This window comes from Anopheles coustani, chromosome 3, assembly GCF_943734705.1.
Source record: "Anopheles coustani chromosome 3, idAnoCousDA_361_x.2, whole genome shotgun sequence".
In the NCBI taxonomy this organism is placed as follows: domain Eukaryota; kingdom Metazoa; phylum Arthropoda; class Insecta; order Diptera; family Culicidae; genus Anopheles; species Anopheles coustani.
In genome coordinates this window covers 36,001,976-36,023,948 of record NC_071288.1, presented here as the reverse complement: position 1 = coordinate 36,023,948, position 21,973 = coordinate 36,001,976, and the positions used below count along the sequence as shown (strand labels likewise).

The following is a 21,973-nucleotide window of genomic DNA, read 5'->3' as shown; positions in this document are numbered from 1 at the left end:
TGTGCAGAGTCCTGCGGTAGGGAAATGCGTTCCAATATGCACCACGTACGCATTTTCATTCCTTTAAACAATTTTGAAGTTAATTTTAAAAATATTCTATTCCAAGTTGATTGAAAGAAAACATCATTCGGAGTGAAACTATTTAAACAAACTAAAGAACTGCACTATTGATTGTTTTTTTTACGTTTGAAACCAGTTTGATCTTCTTAGGAAATTTGATAATAAAAACTGTAAAATTAAGGAAATTTATTTATGGATTAAAAAAGATCAGGTTTTGGAAACAGAGCACATCATAATTCCTTTATTGTAGGTTGAAAAAAAAAAACATTTCACTATTTCCCGGAATAAACTGTGCACATTTTTTTCATCGTGGTGCATAATGCAACGATTGCCCTCAAAGAACACAATCGCATCGGCTGAAACACCGGTTTCGTGCATAAGTGTGTGGATTTTACTTCAATTTTTGTCGTTTTACGCTTGCTCCGTTGTCTCCGCTGTCGCACGGGGATGGATATCAAGCAGAGGAGGGAAGGGGAGGAATGCATTTAACCATGAGCCTGCCAGGCTAAGGACAATTGCAACGTAAAATGCGCAAGGATGGATCAACGTTTGCATCGAACCTTCCAGCCATGTTCCAACCCTGGTGCAAGGTGTAGAGGGACGGCAAGCGAGTGATCGATCGAATCGATTGTACTTCCGTGAGTCATTGTCGTGTTCTTCACGTTGCATCTGTCCTTGTTCCCTATCTTTCTCTCTCTCTCTCTCTCTCTCTGAGGCCATTTTCCATGTCCAACATCGAGATCGATCCCGATCGTCGTCGACGCTGATGGATTAATGTCAAATGTTTCAATTTAATGTAAAGTAGTAAAAATTAGGTCCCCAAAGGGAAGGCGATGGAATATACGTGGCAAAAAAGAATGAAAATACCATCCCACTTCCCATAGCCCGTTCCCCTGTTTGGGGGGAGGGGGAAAAAACCATAAAAAGTAAAACAAAACACCGGTTCGAGCGCCAAAACCGATCGATCGTTCCGGCAATGAAAATGCAATAAAATGATCAGCTGCAGAGGAGACGCCCGGGCTCGAACCGGGACGGGGAAGCGGGCCGGTGTGGAGACAAGGCACTAAAAAAACAACATGGAGTCCACCCCGTTTTGGATAATGTTTATGAGCATGACGACGATCATGATGCCGATGACGACGACGATGATGAGCTCGGAAGCATGTGGTCTACCTTTTTTTCCCCTTGTGCTTCACTTTTCCAAAGGTGGTTCTTTCTCCTTCTCGCCCCCTTTCCCCGGGGATTTCTCCCTCGATCGCCCATTTGCAATTGATCGTTCGACGTGTGATAGCCATCAAAAACAGTTGGAAGAAACACGAAAAACAAGGCTAATCGTGCGCCAATGGTATCGATCATCCGGAGTCCGCGTTGGAGCATTTCGGATGACATCTATCGGATGTATGTGCGCTCTCGCCCCATCGGTTTATAATAATTTTTTTTTACACTTCTCGCCAGCAAAACGGAACACGCGCCCCCACGGAACACACACACACACACACACACACATGGTTGAGTGGGGGGATGGATAAAATTTATTACACTTTTACGACTCTTAAGTTATGAGCCAAATGATTTATTTAACAATCCGACGGGTCCGGGGGGTATGTGGTGTTCTCGGGAGCAGGAAAAACAACCAAAACATCAGCAAGGAAGGGTGTGTGAGGTGCGAGGAAAAACAACGAGGGGAAGGGGGCAAGAATTAGAGCAAAAAAGAAAAGCGCTTCGCATACCAACGATTTAATTAGCGAACAGGGCTCTACTTTACCAAACCGGACAGAAACAAAACGTCCCGTCAAGGTCCTATTATGGGGCAGCAAAGTGTGAACAAATGTTAGATGATCGTTCGGTTGGAATATATTTGCATTATTGCATTAAACTGAAGAGAGGCACACCCGTGCGCAAGTGACCCCGCCGGCGCATTCCGGGCTGCTCGGGAGGCGTAGAACATTCCGGGTTTAAGTTGTTCCTGTTTATTTCGCTTCGGTTTTCATGTCTTCAACCGTGAGAAAGATGCTACCGGTTGCTTTTCGTTACCGATCTTTTGGGGTGGTGGTGGTTCAGTTTCTAATCTAATTTTTCTCTTATTACTCATTTATCGAAAACCGAAAACTTTCGGTGCGTGCTTCTAGAAATCCACTCTTTATCGCTCTTTCGTTCGTTCGCCCTTTTTTTTGTCCCTCGGCACTCGGATTGATCGATTGCTTTTCCGATAGAGTGGTTGAGCGTGTTAGAACTTTCGCTCCCTCCTTACTCACCCACCCACCCTCAAGTCCCCCAACCGTCGTTGCATTAGGAAAATTACATGACTCAAGTATCGGTGTCGTTCGCCCGAAAGGAACACACTTTTCCGTCCCCCGTTTCTTTGCCACGCATCATTTGAGGGCAAACATCAGCCGCCGGCGGCGAAAAAGGGCCCGGTTTTTCCCTCCGTGCATATCCCTTTCCGAACCCGGGGGAAAATGGGGCAAACTCTCTCCCTCTGACTCTCTCTCTCTCTCTCTATCCGTCCTTTGTTGGTTTCGATTCGCCATTCGCCAGCAGACGCGCAGACGAGTTTGTCACGGGTCAATTCCGAGTACATTTATAACTGTCACCATCACCACCGATCGAGCGGCGCTGGGTGGCTGCGAACTGAAACGCATCAAGGAAATTGAAACGCATCGCTTGAACGACAGGAATGATCCCGATTGGCGCGCCAAGAGGGTGGTGTCCGTTATGGTGATGTTCTTCCGGACGCGAGCATCCTTCGAGCGGCGCATCCAGCCAATCGAAGATAGTAACTAAAAATAAATCCAGCCTGGACTGTTTTTTTGTGTGTGCTCTCCTGCACGGTTCTTCGAAGACCATCCGACAAAAACCGAGGGTCGTCCGTTGAGAAGTCTGATTGTTCGGGGTTAAGACTCCCTCCCTGCATACACATACATCTCGGCGGTCCGGTACAAGTGGCGTAATGAGTGCTTGTGCGCCTCCGTGATAAGGAAGCTGGTAACATTAATCTTCTTCACAGTTGGTTCCGAGATGTAATGCACAGATTATCCACGCGAGTCCGTGTTTTTATCAGCTTTGGTTCGGAAAATGGAACGATTGCTTCGATTAGGTTAAGCTCGGGGTGTAATGCAATACGGTGAGTGGAAGGAAATTAAACGTCAGCCCAACACAACTACACCAAACTAGTTTACAGGACACTTCCTTTTAAGAAGAGATAATATGCGATACCTTTTTTTTACTTCAGCTAATGCTAGCTCTTTACCATTTTCCTAGAACTTAACTAGTAAATGTTTCTTTAATTCCAACGGCATGTTCAACAGTAACTTAAAAGCTTAAAGACTATATTTGTTATATATTGTTTTCGTCTTTTGGAACCAATCGATTACAAACATTTGCACAATTTTTGTTGACGTAAATTTTCCATATTAGTTCTTCGATTAAATACTAACATTGAGAGACTTGAAAATTAAGACAATGTTATTGAATTATTAAATATAAAAAAAATCTTTCATCCTGATTGAGGTATTGTGCTGAAATACGTTTGAAAATCGTTGTTGTGTAATAAAAAATAGCTTGAATAATTAAACTTCATGTACTTCCTTTCAACAGCCACATTGAACAAAATTGACTCATATCTTACCCATTTTGTCGTTGGAAATAACTATTTTAAAAATGTTTTATGACGGATCTAAGGACTGGAAAAAACATGACAAAGCAATTAATTACACGATATTAGCTTGTGAAAAAATTACAATACCCAAACTCATTGAATTAAACTTAAAATTGGATCAAATCAGAAAAAAGCAGTAAGAAATTCCACAATTCAAACCGATTACAATAGACGTCAAAGCAATGAACAATAGCCACATTCCAGGCCACTAGCAAGATGTTTCCGAAGCGGTTAACTGGCGTGTCGTGTTTCTAAATTAAAATGATATCACATCGCACGGGCACGTCACTGTTCGCTCGGAAGAGAGGCAGCCCCGCGACCACAGAGACCAACCCGGTATCAATAACGATGATGGCTCAAGATGGCCGTTATCGGGATGCTTTAATTTCGAGCCTAATGGGCAGCCGAGCACAATGGCACCTATCGTGACCTCTGCGGGAAATTGCAATAAAGAAGGAGAAAAAAAGGGCCCTTCGTAATAGGCAATGATCTAGATTGAACCGTCGTGGAGCGGACAATGCAAGGGGGAAAGAAAAGAAGTCAAGACGGCCCCAAAAGTGGGTATGGGGGAGGGTGATGGTGGTGATGATGGTCCGCCTCCCGACGGGCGTGTGTGTGCACGAACCCTTAATCCCACCTCGCAGAAGCAGCTCGCTAAAACTTACCGTTAGGTGTTGGAACAGCCACGCCCGCAGAATGTTCGTGGCCACCTTCGGGAAGATCCCCCGCTTCTTTTGGTTTTTCTTGCCGCTCGTGTCGTCGTCCTCCTCGCCGGTGCCCTCGCCGCTGCCGATGCTGGTATTGCTGGCATCACCTGCGGGAAGGAGAGCGAAAAAGTGTGTGTAAGTAAAGAAAAGAAAAAAAACAAGGTTAAACAGACGTCAAGTAGTTGAGAAAATGTGAAGAGGTGGTGGTAAGATAAGCTTGGGGGAGGAAGATAACCAGGTTCATGGGTGGGGAGAAAAAAACGCTCAAATCATTGTTAAAAGTGAATGAAACTGTTTTATTTTATAGCTCCCCATCCTCCAGCCGGCCCTCGCACGTTGGCGTGCCGTGTGGAAAATCGGTGGAAAATCGACCACCGAAACGGGCAGTGAGTGTTTAGCATGCATCATCCGTCCCCGGGTGCGAAGAGGTGCGCCAAACGCCCCATGGGAAATGGGCAATCGTTTAGTGCAAAAGCGAATGGTACGCGAATAAAATGAAAAATAAAACGAGACAATAAAATAAAAACATAAAAAACCCGCCCGGGAAACGGGAGCCAGTTGAAACCGGGGACCGGTTAGTAGTTTCCCGAGCTGGGCAGTGATATAAAGATTATGAACTATGAAACTTATGCTCGGGCTGTGTACGCCCCTTGAGTTCCGCGGGCGGAATGGGAAACGATTTTTTAATACGCCGCACCATCTTATGGTGAGAATTTGACTGTTGTCTTCTTCCTCGCCATGTTGGTACGACGAGTTGGAAGAAAATGCGAAGAAGTAGGAAAACCACCGCCAGAAGGCTCCCCCGGTCGGATCGAATCGCTTCAGATGGTTTCACACTTGGCGAACATGTTGCACAAGAGTGTCGAGACTTCAAGGAGTCGAGCGAGGGAAGACAACAACTAAACCCCCGATCCGACACATCACTGTTCCGATGGGAATACAGATGTGTGATGTGACCATATTTGTACCGAAAGCTGTAAAAACTGGAGGTTTGGAGTGTGGTGTATGTGTGTGTTTTTATTAATTTCATTTTCGTTTCCTTGCTTTTTTGTTTCACTTGAGTTTATTTTAGGCGATGACTTTAAAAGCGCAGCATCACCATTAGCCGGGCTAGGACTCCCACTCGCAGCGATCCTCGGCGGTCGAATTTTTGGAAAAAGTGTTTCAATTCGCAAGGGTTTCTTCTCCTCTATTTCTTATTTTTGTTCATTCCTGTGTGTTTCACGTTCCGTTCACGAGAGAAGAAAAAAAAAAGAAACGCGGCGTTATCGGTCATGGGAATGGGGGGCTAATGGGAAACCGATCGGTGGGAACCATCGATTCCGAAGTGTTGAGTACGAGCAGGAGTGGTAGTAGTTCGGAGTAGTTAGCAGCACCAAAGCGGGGAAATCGAACGGGTCAAATTTTCGAACCGCTCGTCTGTGTTTCCAAATTGGGCGCCAAAATACAGTCAGTCGCTCTCCGAAAAAAAAAGATGGAGGTTCCTTGTGGTTTGTCCACCGTATCCTCCCGGGCTCTGCACCACCGTGCACGGCCGGTGTTGGTGTTATTAATGTGACGTTTGCTTTTGATAAGCTGCAAGGTTGAACGAAACGAACCGAACCGAAGTCGATCGAATTTCAAGTGCATCGTTCTCGCCGTTCGCCATATGCCGGCCATATGCGGCTCGATTTGTAAATCAGCTTAAATTTATCTTTTTAAATTTATTCCTGGCCGTGGGGAGAAGAATTAGTTGCACGCATTCGAATGCTCGACCCCGAATCCGAGTCCTGCTTGCGCCAATGCGCTGTTGTAATGCTCATCGATTCCCGTTCATTTTCTCCCAAGGAAAAAAAAAGGAACCCATCATCGTCGAATGTGTCGATTGCATTTCGATTCGGAATTGGTCCCCCGGGTGGGCGAGAGGGGACGGTGGGCGAGGAGGGCCGATTAGATTATGCCACGCAAACCCCCTTTCGAGAGGCGACCCACGGCACAGGCGGACATATTTTTGATTTGGAAGAAATATGCAAATAAGGCGCCAAATCAAAATGAAAATAACCAAAAAAGTTGGTTCGCGTTCGCGTCCAATTTGAAATTATTTTCCCTTAAAAGCTCCCAACCACAACGGGGAGTCGGGAAAAAGAGAGAGAAAAAAAAAGAAAGGAAACAAGGAATCTAATTCTCTAATTCGCTGTAAAAGGTTCGAACGCGGTTGCGGAAGATCGATCGGTGGGCTTTCGGTTTTGTGACTTTTGTTCGGGCAGCCCAAATCACCCTCGGCCGAAGCGGGGTTTTCTTTCGGTTTTTAATTTCTGACGGCCACACCATGCCACCACCAACCCCCACCCCCCCTCTGGCCGATCGGTGTCCGAGAAGCAAATGAGGTGAGCATACACACCCCGCCGTATCTCGCCGCTTATTATTCGGTCCTGTTTTCTTGTTGCTCGGTGTAGTTCTTTTTTTTCAATTTAAAAATTCTCCTTCTTTGTTAAATTCGATGAGGTTGAAGTAACAAAACATTTTTTGGAAGGCGAGGGGGCAGGGAGGGAGAAAAAAAACACTTAATAAAGAAGGAAACCTATGCTAAGAACCTGACTGAATTTAGACGCAGCATTATGCTTCGCTCATCTCATCGACCAAAGGCGCGCAAGATAGGCCCGGGTCTCCCGGTCCCGCTCCACTCCATGACCATCCCCACACCTACCCTCCTCCCGGTCGGTTCGCCACGGTTCGTTTCATTTATTCAAATTTAAATGCGATTCAATCATCTCATCACGGGTCCGTGCGGTCACGGTTGGGTGCTTTTTTGATTTCTCATCCTATTTTTGTGAATTGTTTCGTCAAAAAACTGCCCGTCGGTGTGTTGTCTGTTTTTAGCTGGCATATTTTTTTTTTCTACTTGTCCACCTCTCCTTGGTATTCCTTTCGACTTCTTTTCCAAGCGCTCCGAAAGCAGCCGTCCCGTGGGTAGCCCGGTTTTTTTTTCGTCGTCGACGGTTCGTTCGTTCGTTCGATCGTCGTCTTTTTCGTCGTCTTTGGGCGGCTAAAGCTGGCGCGCGGTTTTCGGTTTTTCGTCTCACGGTTTCAAACCGCCACCGGGATCCGAAATCGGGGTGTTCTTGCGGTTGCCATCGGTGCGCACCTACACGTTTGACGGAGTGTCTCCCAGAGATAGAGAGAAGCCCGGTGGACCCGGTTTTGGGGTTGGATTTTTTTTTTGTTTGAAGGTGGAAAAGGCCATCGGGGGTCCCAGGAAGGATCGCGGGATCCAAACAATCGGACTCGATCGCGGGAGGAAGAAACGCCGGAAAGGCAAAACCTGTACGCCAACCGCTTAAGCGTTCGTCTGTCTGTCAAATATATTAAATACATTTGAGAGGGACCCGCTACCCGCACCACTGGGTCCCCGTGTGTGTGTGTGTGTGTCTCTCTCGGCCCATCCAGGCATCCTTTTCCAGTGGCCCCGATCGTCACAAATTGATGATATCTCCACGTCCCGAGCAGCATCGGCAGAAGCAGAAGCAACGGCAAATGTTAGGATCGAATCATGAAGCGGGTTCCAGCGTCGAAGTCCACACTCTCGGATGCCGGGGATTGTTTGTGGGCAACCTTCTTCGCCGCGTGAAGAACCGCGGCTTAATCCAGCGCCGCCGTAGTCCCCACGCACCCCTTGGGACAGAGTTCGGAAGATCCCGTGCGCCGCAGAAGGGAAAACCGAAACCTGCCTCAAAAAATCGATCCCCGAAGAATGTCTCCCCCCGACGCTCCGGACGCCGCTTCCCACTTAGGGAGGGGGCACTTCGCCCTGGACAAAATGATTTGTAATATTCATCCCCCCACCCTCTACCCTTATGTGCCGAGGCACAGTACAATGGAATGCACACCGGTTTCCCGCGGAGCTGGTGCTCGGTGTGTCCCTTTTGGCATCCCGTGCGCCTTCCCGGGGACCCCAACGGGCCGGGAGGGTTCTGCCGCTCGAGATTCTGAGATCCGAGAACTTTTCCCCTCCCTCCGATTGCCCTTCCGTGCACCGGGCACCGGGAAAGTGTTCAAACAAATATGTATTCAAATCAAGCGATGGATCAAAGTTGATCTCCATTTCGGAGAGTACGGCCGGGATTGGAAAAAAAGGAAGACAAAACCTTCGCCTGTCCTTCCCGGAGGGAATAAATCGCCAAGAAGCACCAGATCGAGGAAGATCACCAGCAGCAGGAAGGAAAATAAAAAGAAAAAATGAGCAAGAAAAAGAATAACACACGCATATCAAAACACACAAACTGCGCTGGGATAGAAGCTGGAGAGGGCAACGAGACGAGACAACTAAAGCGGGCAACTCTGGTCGGTTGCTGGAACAGGTTGGATTGTACGTGTGCGAGTGTGTGTGTCGATCGAGGATCACCAGTGAGGAGCCCACTGGGAATCGATCGATCGGGGGAAGGTGAACCCCGGGAAAAAAGGAAAACTTAAAAAATGGAAATAAATGTCTCGGTTAATCTTCCAGTTCGGTTTACTTTTTTCTTCTCCTTCTTCCTCGTCTTCTTTGGTGTCGGTCCGGCGCGCATACGTACGATAAACGATAACCAATGAATCTCTCTCATCAGCGTCAGTTTCATTCCATATCTCTGAATTGGTTTTTATTTCTTTCACCCTTGTTTGTTTCTTCTTTTTAATTTTGTTTTGTTTTTTTTTCACTTTTGCTTCCCGTGTTGTTCTATTTTGTGTCCCACTCGTTACCAAATGTTGTTTTCTCCCCTTGTGGTGCAGTCCATTTTGAATATTTAATTCTTTTCCTTAACGTTGATAATATTCACTCATTTCGGTTTACTTTTACTCGTGTTCCCTCCCGACAGTTCTAACGGAGGACAAGAACCAATTTTCATTTGTACATTTGATAATTTCCCAACCTTCACTTATCGGGTCCCATTTGTAAACGTCGGCTGGTGTGTCCGCTTCTTGCCCGATCTGCTGCCCGAGTTGTGATCGAATTTCGATTATCGAACGCAGCCGGGCGGTTTGTGCATGAGAAACATTTAAAAAATGGAAATGAGCAAAACTACATGCGGTCGCGAAAAATAATTCAGGTGTGTTATTTTTCTGTCCCGATAACGTCTGGTATTTACATGGGAATCGATTTTTTTTCTTCTTCTCTCCATTACACGTCCCACTGAATGCAAATTTGTGCTCGGCAAAAGTAATCCCCAATTTTGGCCGACGATACGATTGACCCTACGGCCGAATTATTATTATTATTATTATCATCCTGCTCATCATCCGTGTAATGGTTTTATTTATATCACCAGCCACATCGTCACACAATGCAAAAACCCGCTGTTACAACGTCGTCAGCGCTGGTACGTCGATGTAAATCGGTGAAGGCGCAAAAAACTCCCCCATCCGAACGTCGGCGACATTTCCTGACTTTGAAATCCTGTCAGTCACAGGCCAAGCTGCTGTGCCGGCTGTCGGCCGGAACTGCTGCTCGGGGAGGGATTATTACCGAAAACGTTGTCCCCGTCTGCGGGTGTGACCGGTGTGTTCTTCCCTACCGGTTCCCGTCAGGATGGGTTGTGTAATTTTTTTCTTCTGGTCGCACCAGACAAACACCAGTCCTTCCAGTTGGTGCGCCAATTGTTGGAGATGCCTTCCGCTAGCCGTGCGTTTAAACGCACCCTTTTCGGTTCGCCAGCGTTCTTTAAGTGCGGCTCAGGGCTTTTCCATTTCCGGCTCCCAGGGACCGAAGCCGGAAAATGGTGAGGGCTGACCAAAATGGGCGCAAGGCGGGTAGTAAAATAAAAGGAAAACCTGTCCAACCGTTTGGCAATCGTTTTTCGGCTCGATCGGATCTCGCTCGTGTGTCCGAGTGGTTACCGGAGCACAATATTATCGGGCGTGTAAAAATGAAAACGATGGTAAGACCGTACACCGGTACGGATAATTCCTCAACTACCCCGGGTCCCACGACCCGGTAACATGTCAATTTCAGGCGCTCGTGCAAATGACGGATGCAGACGACGAGTGCGTCGTACGGTCGTTCGTCATTCGTCGCTCGTCGTCGTTGAAGGGGGAAAAATGGCGTGTACAGCGGGAAAAAAGGGAGAAAATCCGGTACACCGGGACTCGGTGAAGGTGGATGGCCTTCATTTTACGTCCGACGGGAAAAACACAAAAGCCGGGTGGGTAAAGAACCGTCGGAGCGCACACGTGCCCGGACACGGTTTACGGAAGAGGCGGGTTTTGTGCCTGCAAGCTATATGACAGATATGCACATGTTTGCCCAACCGATGGGCCCTCGAGTGGCTCGAGGCAGGATCAGGCGATTCGATGACGATAAGTACACACACACACACACATCCACATCCACTCAAACATACTATCATTATTGTCAACGGCACCATCAGGAGTCGTCGCTGGGAATAGGACCTCACGTGAACGGGGAACATTTGCATTTGGAGCTGGGTGACACAGCGTCGTCACTTACCTGGACTACCGAGGAAGACTGAAGAGTACAGGACACGCCGGGACTGATCGACCCGGGCATCCGACGGTGATGACCATTCTCGCCTCGAACACCATCGACCTGCGGGAAGAGAAGAGGAAACATAGACGTTCAGCATTAGAGGCCACACGACACAGAGACATATCGGTACATCGGGGTCTTGGACCGAACCTACACCACACGGAACCGGCTCATGAGTTACGAATTTTCACGACCGAACGCGCCACCTGGAGAGTGTTTTCTCCGATGAAAATCGAGACGAGAGCCGTTTTAAAGTTGGCCACCAGGGTAAAGTACAACCTGTGCCCTCATATACCGGGAGATATTTGTAAGAGATTAAAGAGTTGACTTGTTTCGATCCGATAGAGGATTACTTGTTCGTTGTTTGGAGGACAACAGCTGAAATGTTCATGTTTTTATTTTAAAAAATGCTAGGAAAAACCATCTGATGAACTCTTAAACATCTGAATTTATTTTCAAACAATTATTATTATAGTATGATAAATATTAATTTAAATTCAACCGAGAGAGCAGAGAAGTACACATAACTTGAACTTAAAAAGAGCAATATTTTAACTATGAATTTTCGATCGCAAAGCAAAATTATTTGCCAATAATTCCTCATTGAAACTCATCTACTAGTTTGCTTTTAGTGTTGGCATGTGTTAAAGACACAAATGAACAATATCGGAAAATAATATCGATACTGAGTTTAATGGCATTTGTTGCACAATTGAAAACAAAAAACATTATCCTTCTTTTCCAAAATAAAAATTCAATATGCTCGAATATTACTAGAGTTTTTTCCTCACGTTGTTTTTGATGGAAATTAAAATGTTTTGATGCGTTGGTAAATATATTTCAATATAAATAAACTCGAATGGAAAGCCCCTTTCTTCAAAAATAATCAGAAAAAGGTAAAAGTTTTCCCATTTCCGAAAAAAAACACGATACAACATCTTCCGACCCGCGGACAGATGGAAGCGGATCATCGCCATTCGTATCGCCGTCCGGTATTTAGAGCACAACAAGCTCCTTAACACCTGGCTAGAATCGATTACTCATTCCTCGATTTATCACGCCTGCCCTCGCCTGCTCTGGACCGGACACCGTGTGCGGCTCTCAAGGGTGACTCGGCATGGCTTAAAACACCTCTCTTCCGTCCCTGCCGGGTCGCCGGAACTCCGTAGGCAAATGGTTGAATCGAAGAGGCACTCGGAAAAAGGCCCTTGCCCATTACCCATCGTTAGCGGAATCGGTCGTTTTCGTCCTTTGTTTGTTTCGGTTCGGTGGAAGGTGGTTTTTGGCGGTTAAATTGGGAGTCGCGCGATCGTGCCGAGGTTCCGAGGCTTGGAGATCGCCGATCGGATGCACGGAGGATTTTTCGCGGACGCCAACCGGCCGTCGGTAGAATGGGTGTGCACACCGATCTGAAAAAAGCCGATCGAACCGCGGTCCGCCGGAGCGCGACTTGAGATCAGAAAGGAAAAGCCGCCTCAGGTTGCAGAACAAAACACAAGAATAAACCCACAAAAAAGACAACCTTCGGGGGTGATTACAAAACGGTCAGTATTTTTCGATCACAAAGCACGATTCTTTTGGGGCCGACCGGCACAACAACAAACGGGTGTGGCCGGTGGAAAAACACAGCGATGGACGGAGGAGGAAAAACGCATAAACGCCAAAAAATAATGAACCAAGAAAACTGTTTGAACCCGCGCGGACCGTTTCGGCTGTCCGACTGTCTTCGGAACCGATTCGGATACTTGTGTACCTTTCCGGATACTTGTGGCCAATGTGTGTGTGTGCCTGCCTTCTTTTCCGCCAAGTTTATGGCCGCGATTTGGGCCTTGCCTTTACGCTTCTTTCACTTTCATGTTCACCCACCGACGGCGCGTTGCACTTCTGCAAGCGTGGCCTTCTGGTGGCTAAACGTGGCTGGTTTATTTTCCACCGGCCACCCCACGTTCCCCGGCGGCCTCCCCCAGTATTTAATGTTCCCCGTATGTTGTTGCTTTTCCGAGCGTTTTTCCGTGGAAACCGTTTGAAATGTGTCGTTTTAGTACGATACATAGGAAACCGGGAGCTGAGCACCGAATCGAACGCACCGCCAGAAAACCGTGGGTCAAAAGAAAACTTCCCCGCCCGGCTTCGTTTTTCCGAGCACCGTAGTGCCCGCCGCCGGGCGCTGGGAAAGTTTTTTGACAAATTCCGCGAAACGCCCCGAAGAACGTTTTGACGTGTTGATACGTCTGTTGACGTATCGGGAAACGGCCCGGGGGAAAAGTGCCGCGTCCGGGAAAATAGTGCTCGGCTTTTTTAAAAATAGTTCAACGCCGCGTACGCGTTAAATGCGTTTCCCGTCCTCGAATCCGCTTCGGCGGTCGGCGTTTTGGGCGGCTTTTCCTACGTCACGTGGGGCGACGATCGTCATTAGTGTTTGAATATGGAAACCTTCATGTGTGTGTGTGTATATGTTTTTTTTAAACTCTACTTCTTTTACAACACAACAAACGCACGCACGGACGCACGGTTCAATCACGAATTTCCCCGGGCGCCCACCGGAACCACGTGTCACGATGGGGGCACAGGAAATGGTCGCTTGTGTTTTTAAGTAATATTTTCCCAAAGTGTCTATCTTGGGATCGGTCGAGAACCGAGATGTTCGGTTTTCATTTTTTGTTTTCGATTCATCTCGTGCTTGTGTTCCTGTGAAGTCATGTTTGATTTTCTTCACCCTTTTTCCCGTCCCGATTGTTAGATCTCGGAATCCGGGTTTTTCCAGCCCGCCAAAAGCTAAACGCTAATGCTGGTGGCGATCATGGGCAAACATTATTGTTTAATTTGTTGGCAATAAACAAATCCATTTCTCACTCAATCCATCCATCCATCCCGGGTGCGGTTTTCTGGTGGAAAAGCCCGATTCACCTTTCCATCGTTTTGATGGACGGAAAGCGTGCGGGGGGGTTTGTGTTTCAGTTTTGATCGTTGCTTCGCGCTGAGAGCGTGCCAAGTGTGGACGAAATGGTTCGGAAATGATACAATTAAAGAAGAAGCAAACAGTAAAACATACTGCTACAGTTGTGAAAACCCGGAAGCAACCCGTTTCCGACGGCTGGCTCTCGAGCGGGGATGTTTTTGGGTGTAGTTTTAATTTTCCTTCAACGGAAGCTATCTACTCGGCATCGGTGCCATTTATCTTTCTCGGTGGCACATTTTTAATCGCTTAAATTGGCAATTTTCCATCACCGCCCCAAATAATGCGCCGACGAGTTTGTTTTATGGCGCTATCGGGGACGATCACCGTAGCGCGTGATGGTAATTGGGAAGAGCATTGGGAGTGTCATCCCCGTCGGGCGGGAAGAATGGAAACTCTTCGAGCATGTGTCGGCATGTGGTGGCAGGAAAATTCAATGAATCGCAGCGCATTTTCCAGGGGGACTTTCGCGACGCGAAAGATTGCGGTTCGAACGCGATATGGTAATTCGTTAAACTTGTGGCCCCTTCTGCGATTATTTTCGCCAGTTTGCACTTTCTTTTTTTTGCAAACCTCCACAACCGAGGGGAAAACCTATGCTTCACCTGCGAGTATGTGAGGAAAAAATTCGTTGCGAAGAAAAATGTGAACAAATTTGTGGGCCCTCGCGCGAAGACGAAAAAATAACGAGGAAAATAATACATCCTATCAACACTCGAGCGGTGCGTGTGTGTTGTTTTTCCATACGCCACCCTCTGGGACTAGTGGCGTACCGGGTCTTCGCAGTTCCCCAAAGAAATTGATGTAATTTTTATGGAAAATGTTTGGTACCTGCCAGCCCGCATGCGGGACGACGGGTAGGCAGGCAGGGGACAGGGTTTGCTCGAAGAATTTAATCAAATTCCTTTCGCCTGAACGCGCGACGGGTTTCGCGGCTGGTTTCGGGAAAATTCGAAGCTCGGTAGGGAAAACTTTACGCCGACGACAGCGCGAAGGCGATGGCGTTGCGAAGTTTGCGTGGCAGCCCGTCTAGGAAAGCTCGAGAAATCTAAACACGCCACATTCCCCAGAGCGTCCACCGAAAAAACATATATACATACACTCCCGGTGGTGGTGAAATGTTGTAAAATTGTTAATCAGCTTGCGATTTGCGTTATCTGATGCGTAACGTTGCCCCGCTTGGAGTTCCGGAGGAAACTCTGGCGCATTTACCTTAGTACCTTCTTCGAGCGGTGAAAAATCGTGCCTTCGCGGCTGGCGTGGAAAACGAGCACCAAATTAACCCTCCAATCGGTGGGTGGGTGTGTGTGTGTCGGGGAAAGGTGGTATATTTTTCGCAGCACCAACGAAGGAAATTCTTCACCTTTTACCGACCGTTGTTCTAGCGAGTTCGTTTTCCGTACGGAAGGGAACAGGGAACTGAGAGGTGGTGGAAAAAGCAGCCGTCGTCTGTATAACGGGCCTATATGACTCCCCCTGTCGGCCTCATGACGACTCCAACCGCTAGGCGAACGATTCATTTAAGCTTTTGTTTCTGGTCGGTGTTATTACGGCATCTTTTTCGGGGGTTTTCTTTCGCTTTTGCAAGGGGTTTCTCGGGTTGAAGGTTTCCAACGAGGACCATGTGTCCACCCCCGCACAAAAAAAACAGTCACATACACGCACACACACCGGTACCGACGGGTAAAACAAATGATTTTCCCATCCACTGCGTGTTTTACGTATATAAAGGCAAGCAAAGGGGGCAAAAAATGGGCCGTGGGGAGAACCGAACCGAACGGGAACCATTTTGGGGTGTTTTTCGGAGCAAAATGGGGAACCACTTGGCTAGAGCCGGGCAGAGCAACAATACACACACTCAAAAATAAGGCAACCAACCAATAATGGCACAGTTCACGGTAGGGTTTTTGGCAGGTAAGCGATGTAAGCCCGGGCCCGGAACGGTGGGGCGGAAAAAGTGAGCCGAAAACAAAAACCTAACAAAGGCAAAGGAAGAAAAAAACCCACGAGCGGGAATGAAGGAAAACAAAACTAAAGCGACGGCTAGACACAGCGGTATTCGCACGAATATTCCCGCCGTCCCGCGGGAATCGCGCTGGACGACGGGAAACTCCATATGAAAAAAACGGATTTCGTTCCCGCTATGTTTAAAAAACGCGAAACTACGACCCGGCGGGAACGGACGCATTTGCTTAATTGAAACGTTTCATGAAAAGTTTCATTCGCTTGCTACAACAACGTCGGTATGGGCAACGTATATGGATGCGGCCGATGTTGTTGGAGAGAAACCAAAATGCTAGTAGTCTTCGACGCAAAATTTTGGAGGAGGAACTCAACAACACCATTCATAAACTTTATATTTGATAATGACTCACAATTCCACTTTTACCTGCCGCCAATTTAGATCACGTAAACAAACTAAAACGTAAACAAAGCTTCACTTTGACAGATCGGGCGAATAAGCTCGTTCCCGCTGGATATTCTGTCGAATCTGGGCTACTTTTTCCCGTTCCCGCCACCTGGAATTCCAGGCGTGTTTAAACGGCGGTTAACATGGACCCGCGAAGCGAACGCGGGAAGGAAAATTAGACGAAAGCCAAAGGCCCCGGGAATGTGAAGAAATAAGCCCAGAATCGAATAGCAATAAGAGCAACACTAATAGCATGCAGTAACGAAAAGGCAAAGGCATGGAGCATGGAACTTGGGGTCGAGGCGGAAGAGCGCGGCCTCGCGAAGGAATAAAGAGGCCAAAATTATCAGGACCACAACCCGACGGGCAGAAATGCTAATTTTTGAACAGCCAGCTCTGAACACCGCAGGGCCACTCGCACTCTGGAGGAGTCGCTGAAACCCCGAACGAATAAAGCACCATCGCGCGCCAGGATATTGCGCGCCCGGTACGAGAGCCGGGGAACTTAGAATTTCGGACGCCATTTAGCCCCCGGGTAGTCCGAGGCCAGGGAAACAACAAGCTCCAAACACTTGCAGCGGAGTCGGTTGCCATCCATCCCACCCATCCATCCAATCGTAGCAGGCGACGACGTCGAGCCGCCGCTATCGGGCAGCTTGCTGCGATGGTTTCGCTTTGGTAGCGATATACATATGCATGTGGACAACCGTCGGCGTAAGCTGAACGATCTTGGCGGGGATCACATCGAACTCACGGACTTGGTACGACGGAATACTTGACGTTTGAAGACTTCTTGCCAGAAGCGGTTGGGTTGAGAAATCAATCTGATAAAAGTTAGATACCCTGCCCTCGTCCATTTGTGGAAGAAAAGTACTCCAAAGCCACTGCCTGAATTGGCTATTGGTTGGAGACAAAAAAAGATCTGGGAAAACAGGAGACCCATCCGGAAACGGTTGTTCATTCCCAACGCCCTTTGGATTGACACCTCCTGCCCTCGGGGGAGCTCAGGGTAACCGATAAAGACACCGATTGACCATCCGTCAACTCGGATGCGCGCGACAAGATATGATCCACTCCGGGAAAGGCGAAAAGTAAACTGTACTCGAGCGACAAACAACAACGCAATAAACAAACAAACTTCAACACTTACTCCATCGGTTTGTTGTTCGATTCCGCGCGCTGGTCAACCGTTTTCCCCCCATTTTTTGTGATGAAAAGAGCGATTAAGGAAGGAACGGCTACAACCATTTCCCGCTAGTCAATCTTAGAAGAGTTATCAAAGTTAAACATGACAAAAAAATAATAAACAACCTCCACTGCGAATGGGTCAGCTGAAGAAGATCCTAGAAATACTGTCACAAAATTGATTACCCTTTGTGAGTCTGAAAGTGTGTGTGTGTGTTCAGCCGTGGAGTGGAATGGGGATCTGGGCCTTTTTTTTGTCCCCGATCCCAACGGATTTTGACATTTCGAGGTGTTTACCGTTGGTCATGGAAACAATGCGTTCGGTTGTTGGACCTTTGGAGCTTACGGGTTTTTGGAGAAGATTTGCCTTTATCTGCTGATTGATAATTTTCCTGTCCACTCGGCGGAATTGCTTTGTCCGTGCGTCGGATAACGTCATGCACCTTGCAGCGTGAGATCCACGCGTTGGTTTGTTATCTGAAAAGTTAAAGTTCACAAACACCAAAACCACCCAAAAAAAAAGGCTCAAACCATTAGGTTAACGACAAACGCTGAGAAAGGTCGCCGTCAGGTTGGCTGCCCTTTCCAAATCGGATCGGCCAGCCAGCCAGCCAGTTTGCTAAACGTTCCGCGATCCGTCCGAGGGTGATTTTGATTGAAACCTTTTTCTGCAGATGGCCAGATAACGAGACAAGCACCTCCGCCAGGTGACGGCGATGACGTTTGGGCCTGGAGGTTCCTAACGAAAACAAAACCCAAAAAAATCCAAGGGAAAACCCTCACCTCCACGGCTTCAAGCCTTTCGAGTCAGCGGGCCCCGCTGAGGGCATTAATCATTTTTGAGCATTTGTTTTTTCGCCTCCACCCATAACGACGGGGCCTAGACACGAGCCAAAAACAAATGCGATGCGCAGGAATCCCGTCCGTTCCATCTGCAGAAAAACTTTGGATTAACTATTAAACCCAACGTTGGGGGGCACACGGTGGACTTTTGTTTCGGTAGTTTATTTCGCTTTCCGTAGCTGTTTTTTTTCTACTCCCAAACTTCTTTTTCTTCTAAACGTTTCCCAAACGAGAGTTTTGCACCCGAGAAAACACCTTTCCGCTGGCATCATTTTCGTTCGTTCGGACGGGGTTACGGACCGAAAACCATTCATTTTCAAACATTACGACTCCAGTGGACGGGACGTTTTACGAGAAGAAAAATCCTTTTTCTTGCGCGTTTTGCAAGTGAAGAATAATAAGAGGACGATTTTTGTGGCGTTTTGTGTGTGTGTATGTGTCTTTTCTCGTTTCTCTTACCCTGAGGGTGAATTCTTTTCTGTTTCGGGGTCGTAAGGGATCTTCCACCGATCGGACACCTGGGCTCTCGGCACAGACACAAGTGGACCTGCATATTAGATTGAGGAATTTACACATCCCGGCAAGCTCCACCGCAACCAGGGGCTTTGGATCCCGAGTGGAAAACGGCATCCCTACACCCTTTGCTGCATCTTCCTCGGGTTGGGATCTCCAAAAAACCCGACGAAGCCGTTCGCCTCGGAACGGGACCGGTGACCGAAATTTGTTGGCATATAAACTATGTGATAATGGCCAGGGGTTTTGGTTCGGGTTCTAATGCCCATATTGGACCGGCACACACACACACACACGCACAGACAGGCTTCCAGCAGCCCCCACCGGACACAGTTGTGGATTTTCCGGACGGATTTTCTTCTCAATTTTGCACCGTTTTCTCAATCTTTCGGAGGTCGGCGAGCTGCGACAAAAGTTCATTACAGTGAAATGTCCGCTTCGAAGCGGGCCTTGCGGTAAGGATTCGTATCCCCGACATTTGAAACTTGCGGGCGGGTGGGGAGAACCCCCCCTTAACGCCAACGGAAGGGCTCAAGAATGGCTCTTATTTTCTGCCTTTTATTTTCGTTAGCGGTTTTCGGATGTATATTTCACAATCAGTCCCGTTCCATCGTACGCCTCTAACGAGAAAGCCTTCGACTTCGACGGTGCAGCACTTTAACAATTTCCAGAACATCCTCGTCGACATTCCTCGGGTTGAGAAAAAAAACAAATAAAAAAGAAAGAGGGAAAACACTCCCGCGCCCGGCGTGAAAACTTCTCCACCCGATCGTCCAAGAAAACGCGAAGAGTCGGCCAACATCGGGCGACGTGTAAAGCAATAATAATTTTCGTACCGTGTAAAATTCCGTAATTAATTCGGATGACAAGTGACGTTGAATGGTACCGGTGGTGGACCCGCGGGGGTCTTGCGGGAGACGGTTCGCGGACCAGCGGGGGGATTCTGCAGTCACTTAAATTAATATTGACACCGAGCGAAAAGTCGACGAGTGTTTGCGGGCCCATCGTTCCGTCTTCCATCGCGATCGCATTATATCGCCAATATGTGTCGTGCCACGACGCCCGACGTTAATGTTGACGACCAGGGGGAAAGGGGTTTGGGCTGGGCGGGACCCGGGCGCGCACAAAAGCGTGGCATGGAACATGGTCCACCCTAAAAATAGCTGCACCGTGGTTGCATCGCGCTTGTATCGCGTTGGAGAAGAAAACGAAAAGTCGACGGAAAAGATGCAGTGAAAAATTAACAATCTACGGTGGTACGGTGGCAAGGAAACGAAGAACCCGTGGGGTGCGGGTAAAAGGCGCAATCATTTAAACATAATGAAAACGAAAAACCGCCCTGGCGCGCGCGCGCCTGCGAGAAGAAAAGAAAACGAACGGACTAAACCACGTGGAGAAACCGTGTTCGAGTGTTATCCATATTTGCATTGGCGGTATTAATTGTCGTTCTGTAAGTTCCAGCGTCCGACGACGCCGGGGACGACGGGTGACACGAGTGCGCGCGCGTGATGTCGCCTGGAGGGCCGCTGTTTACATCGCTTGATCGAAATGTTTCGGCCTACGCGCGGAACATCGGCGATCGCGAAAGGGGGCGTAAGAATTTGTTTCCGGTCGCCTCGAAGGAAAGTGCGGGACGTCGTCGTCCCTGCGTGCGTTTACAACAACATTTTTGCTTGTGCACATGTGTCAGCTTTCGCTGTCCAGCCTCCGAAGACTTTCCAGCCCGTGGAAGAAAGCACGAACGGGGGAAAAAAAAATCTCCGTCGGAATTTTGTGTTCACCGTGAGGATTATTTCTCGGTTTGTTTCCTGTTTTTTTTTGTTTTGCACGGCAAGTCATCCTGTACCTTTCTAAAATAAAAGAACAAAATCGAAATGGCACACGGGGGAAAAATAATTCTTCCCTCGCCTCCCCTTCTCCTCATCCGGGAGAGTTCCCGGGGCGCGGGCGTGTCGCAAAGTCGTCAATTAATTCAACTGTGACGGTGTTAATGGAATGGATTGCTTTGTTTTTTTTTTTGTAGTTTTTTTGGCTCCAGACGTTTAAGAAAAAAAAGCAACTACACCGAAATCCAGTTACCCAAATCGGGGCAAACGTTCGACCGGGCCGTACACGTACCCACAAGTGGCCCGTTACCGTGGGCCACGGAAATGGTTCCCCAGTGTGTCCTTTTTCTCTCACTCCGCCCTTGCCTTCGCTTTTGCAATCTCCGCGTGTTCGGGTTTTATTTCTTTTTGGTTGTTGTTGGTTCGGGCTCAAATCAAATCTAGAGCCGTAGGCCTTCCCCGTCGTTTTTGTAAAACAGGACTATCCTTACGTGTATTGAAAATTACTTATATGTGTCCTTAGCCTTCCTCGTTTGCTACTCCATCTTTTTGGCGTTTATTTTGCGAAACTGTCATTACATTAAGGGAAGTTACGGAGAATGATGGTTGGCCGCTTAGCTTCCACGGTATCGATATTTGCTCGATTGTCGGCCGCAGGGGACCTCCGAGGCGGGTTCATTATTTCATCAAATAAATAAAAAGGTGTAGAAATCAATTGAAACGTATCATTATTATCAAGTCGCAGTTTCAGAGGGGCGACTGGAAAACATCCGGTTCATCCCGGAGGGGGGGGAGGTTTCGGGAGGGAAATCTTGGGCGCCGGTATTTTTGTGCCTTTTCAATGGGCCATTGTCTTCGCGCTTATCGTTGCCGGGAGATAGAGGGATGTGGAGCTGTTTATTTTAGACATGCTTCCTAAAGCGCATGTTTGCTATCGCATGTAAAGGTGTCTTTTCATCTCGAAACGGCAGCGCACCGGTCGGGTTTGCTGTCGCGCCAAAGACTTTATCTCTGCCCCGAGATCTGGACCATGGTTGGGAAGGAAATCACAAGAAGAAGTTAAAGTTGTCATCGGGCAGAGAAACAAAAAATAAACTGCATGTATAAATAACGCAACCTAACCAAACAGCGACGCTCTCTGGCGTCCTCCGGTGGACAAGTGGCGACAGCTCGAATCGACAGAATCGATCAATATGAGTCGCCCAAGACTGGCGCGTATCTTCACCGAGCATCGCTTTTCTGATGGGCCCCGTTTGGACGGCGCTAATTAGCATCGCTGGAAACCTGATGCCTGATTTATGGGAGGCATTTATGGG

At 47.9% G+C, this 21,973-nt stretch overlaps 1 protein-coding gene across 1 annotated transcript in view; it reads right to left on the bottom strand.

The window, feature by feature from the left end:
• The window catches only part of LOC131260389 (homeobox protein homothorax), a 151,103-nt gene that overhangs the window by 9,401 nt on the left and 119,729 nt on the right, over positions 1–21,973 (bottom strand). Inside the window, exons 7-8 of the mRNA XM_058262092.1 lie at positions 10,882–10,992; positions 4,384–4,552 (exon numbers count right to left, since the gene is read on the bottom strand). Coding sequence (XP_058118075.1) covers positions 4,384–4,552; positions 10,882–10,992 — 280 coding nt within the window. The remainder of the gene's footprint in view (positions 1–4,383; positions 4,553–10,881; positions 10,993–21,973) is intronic.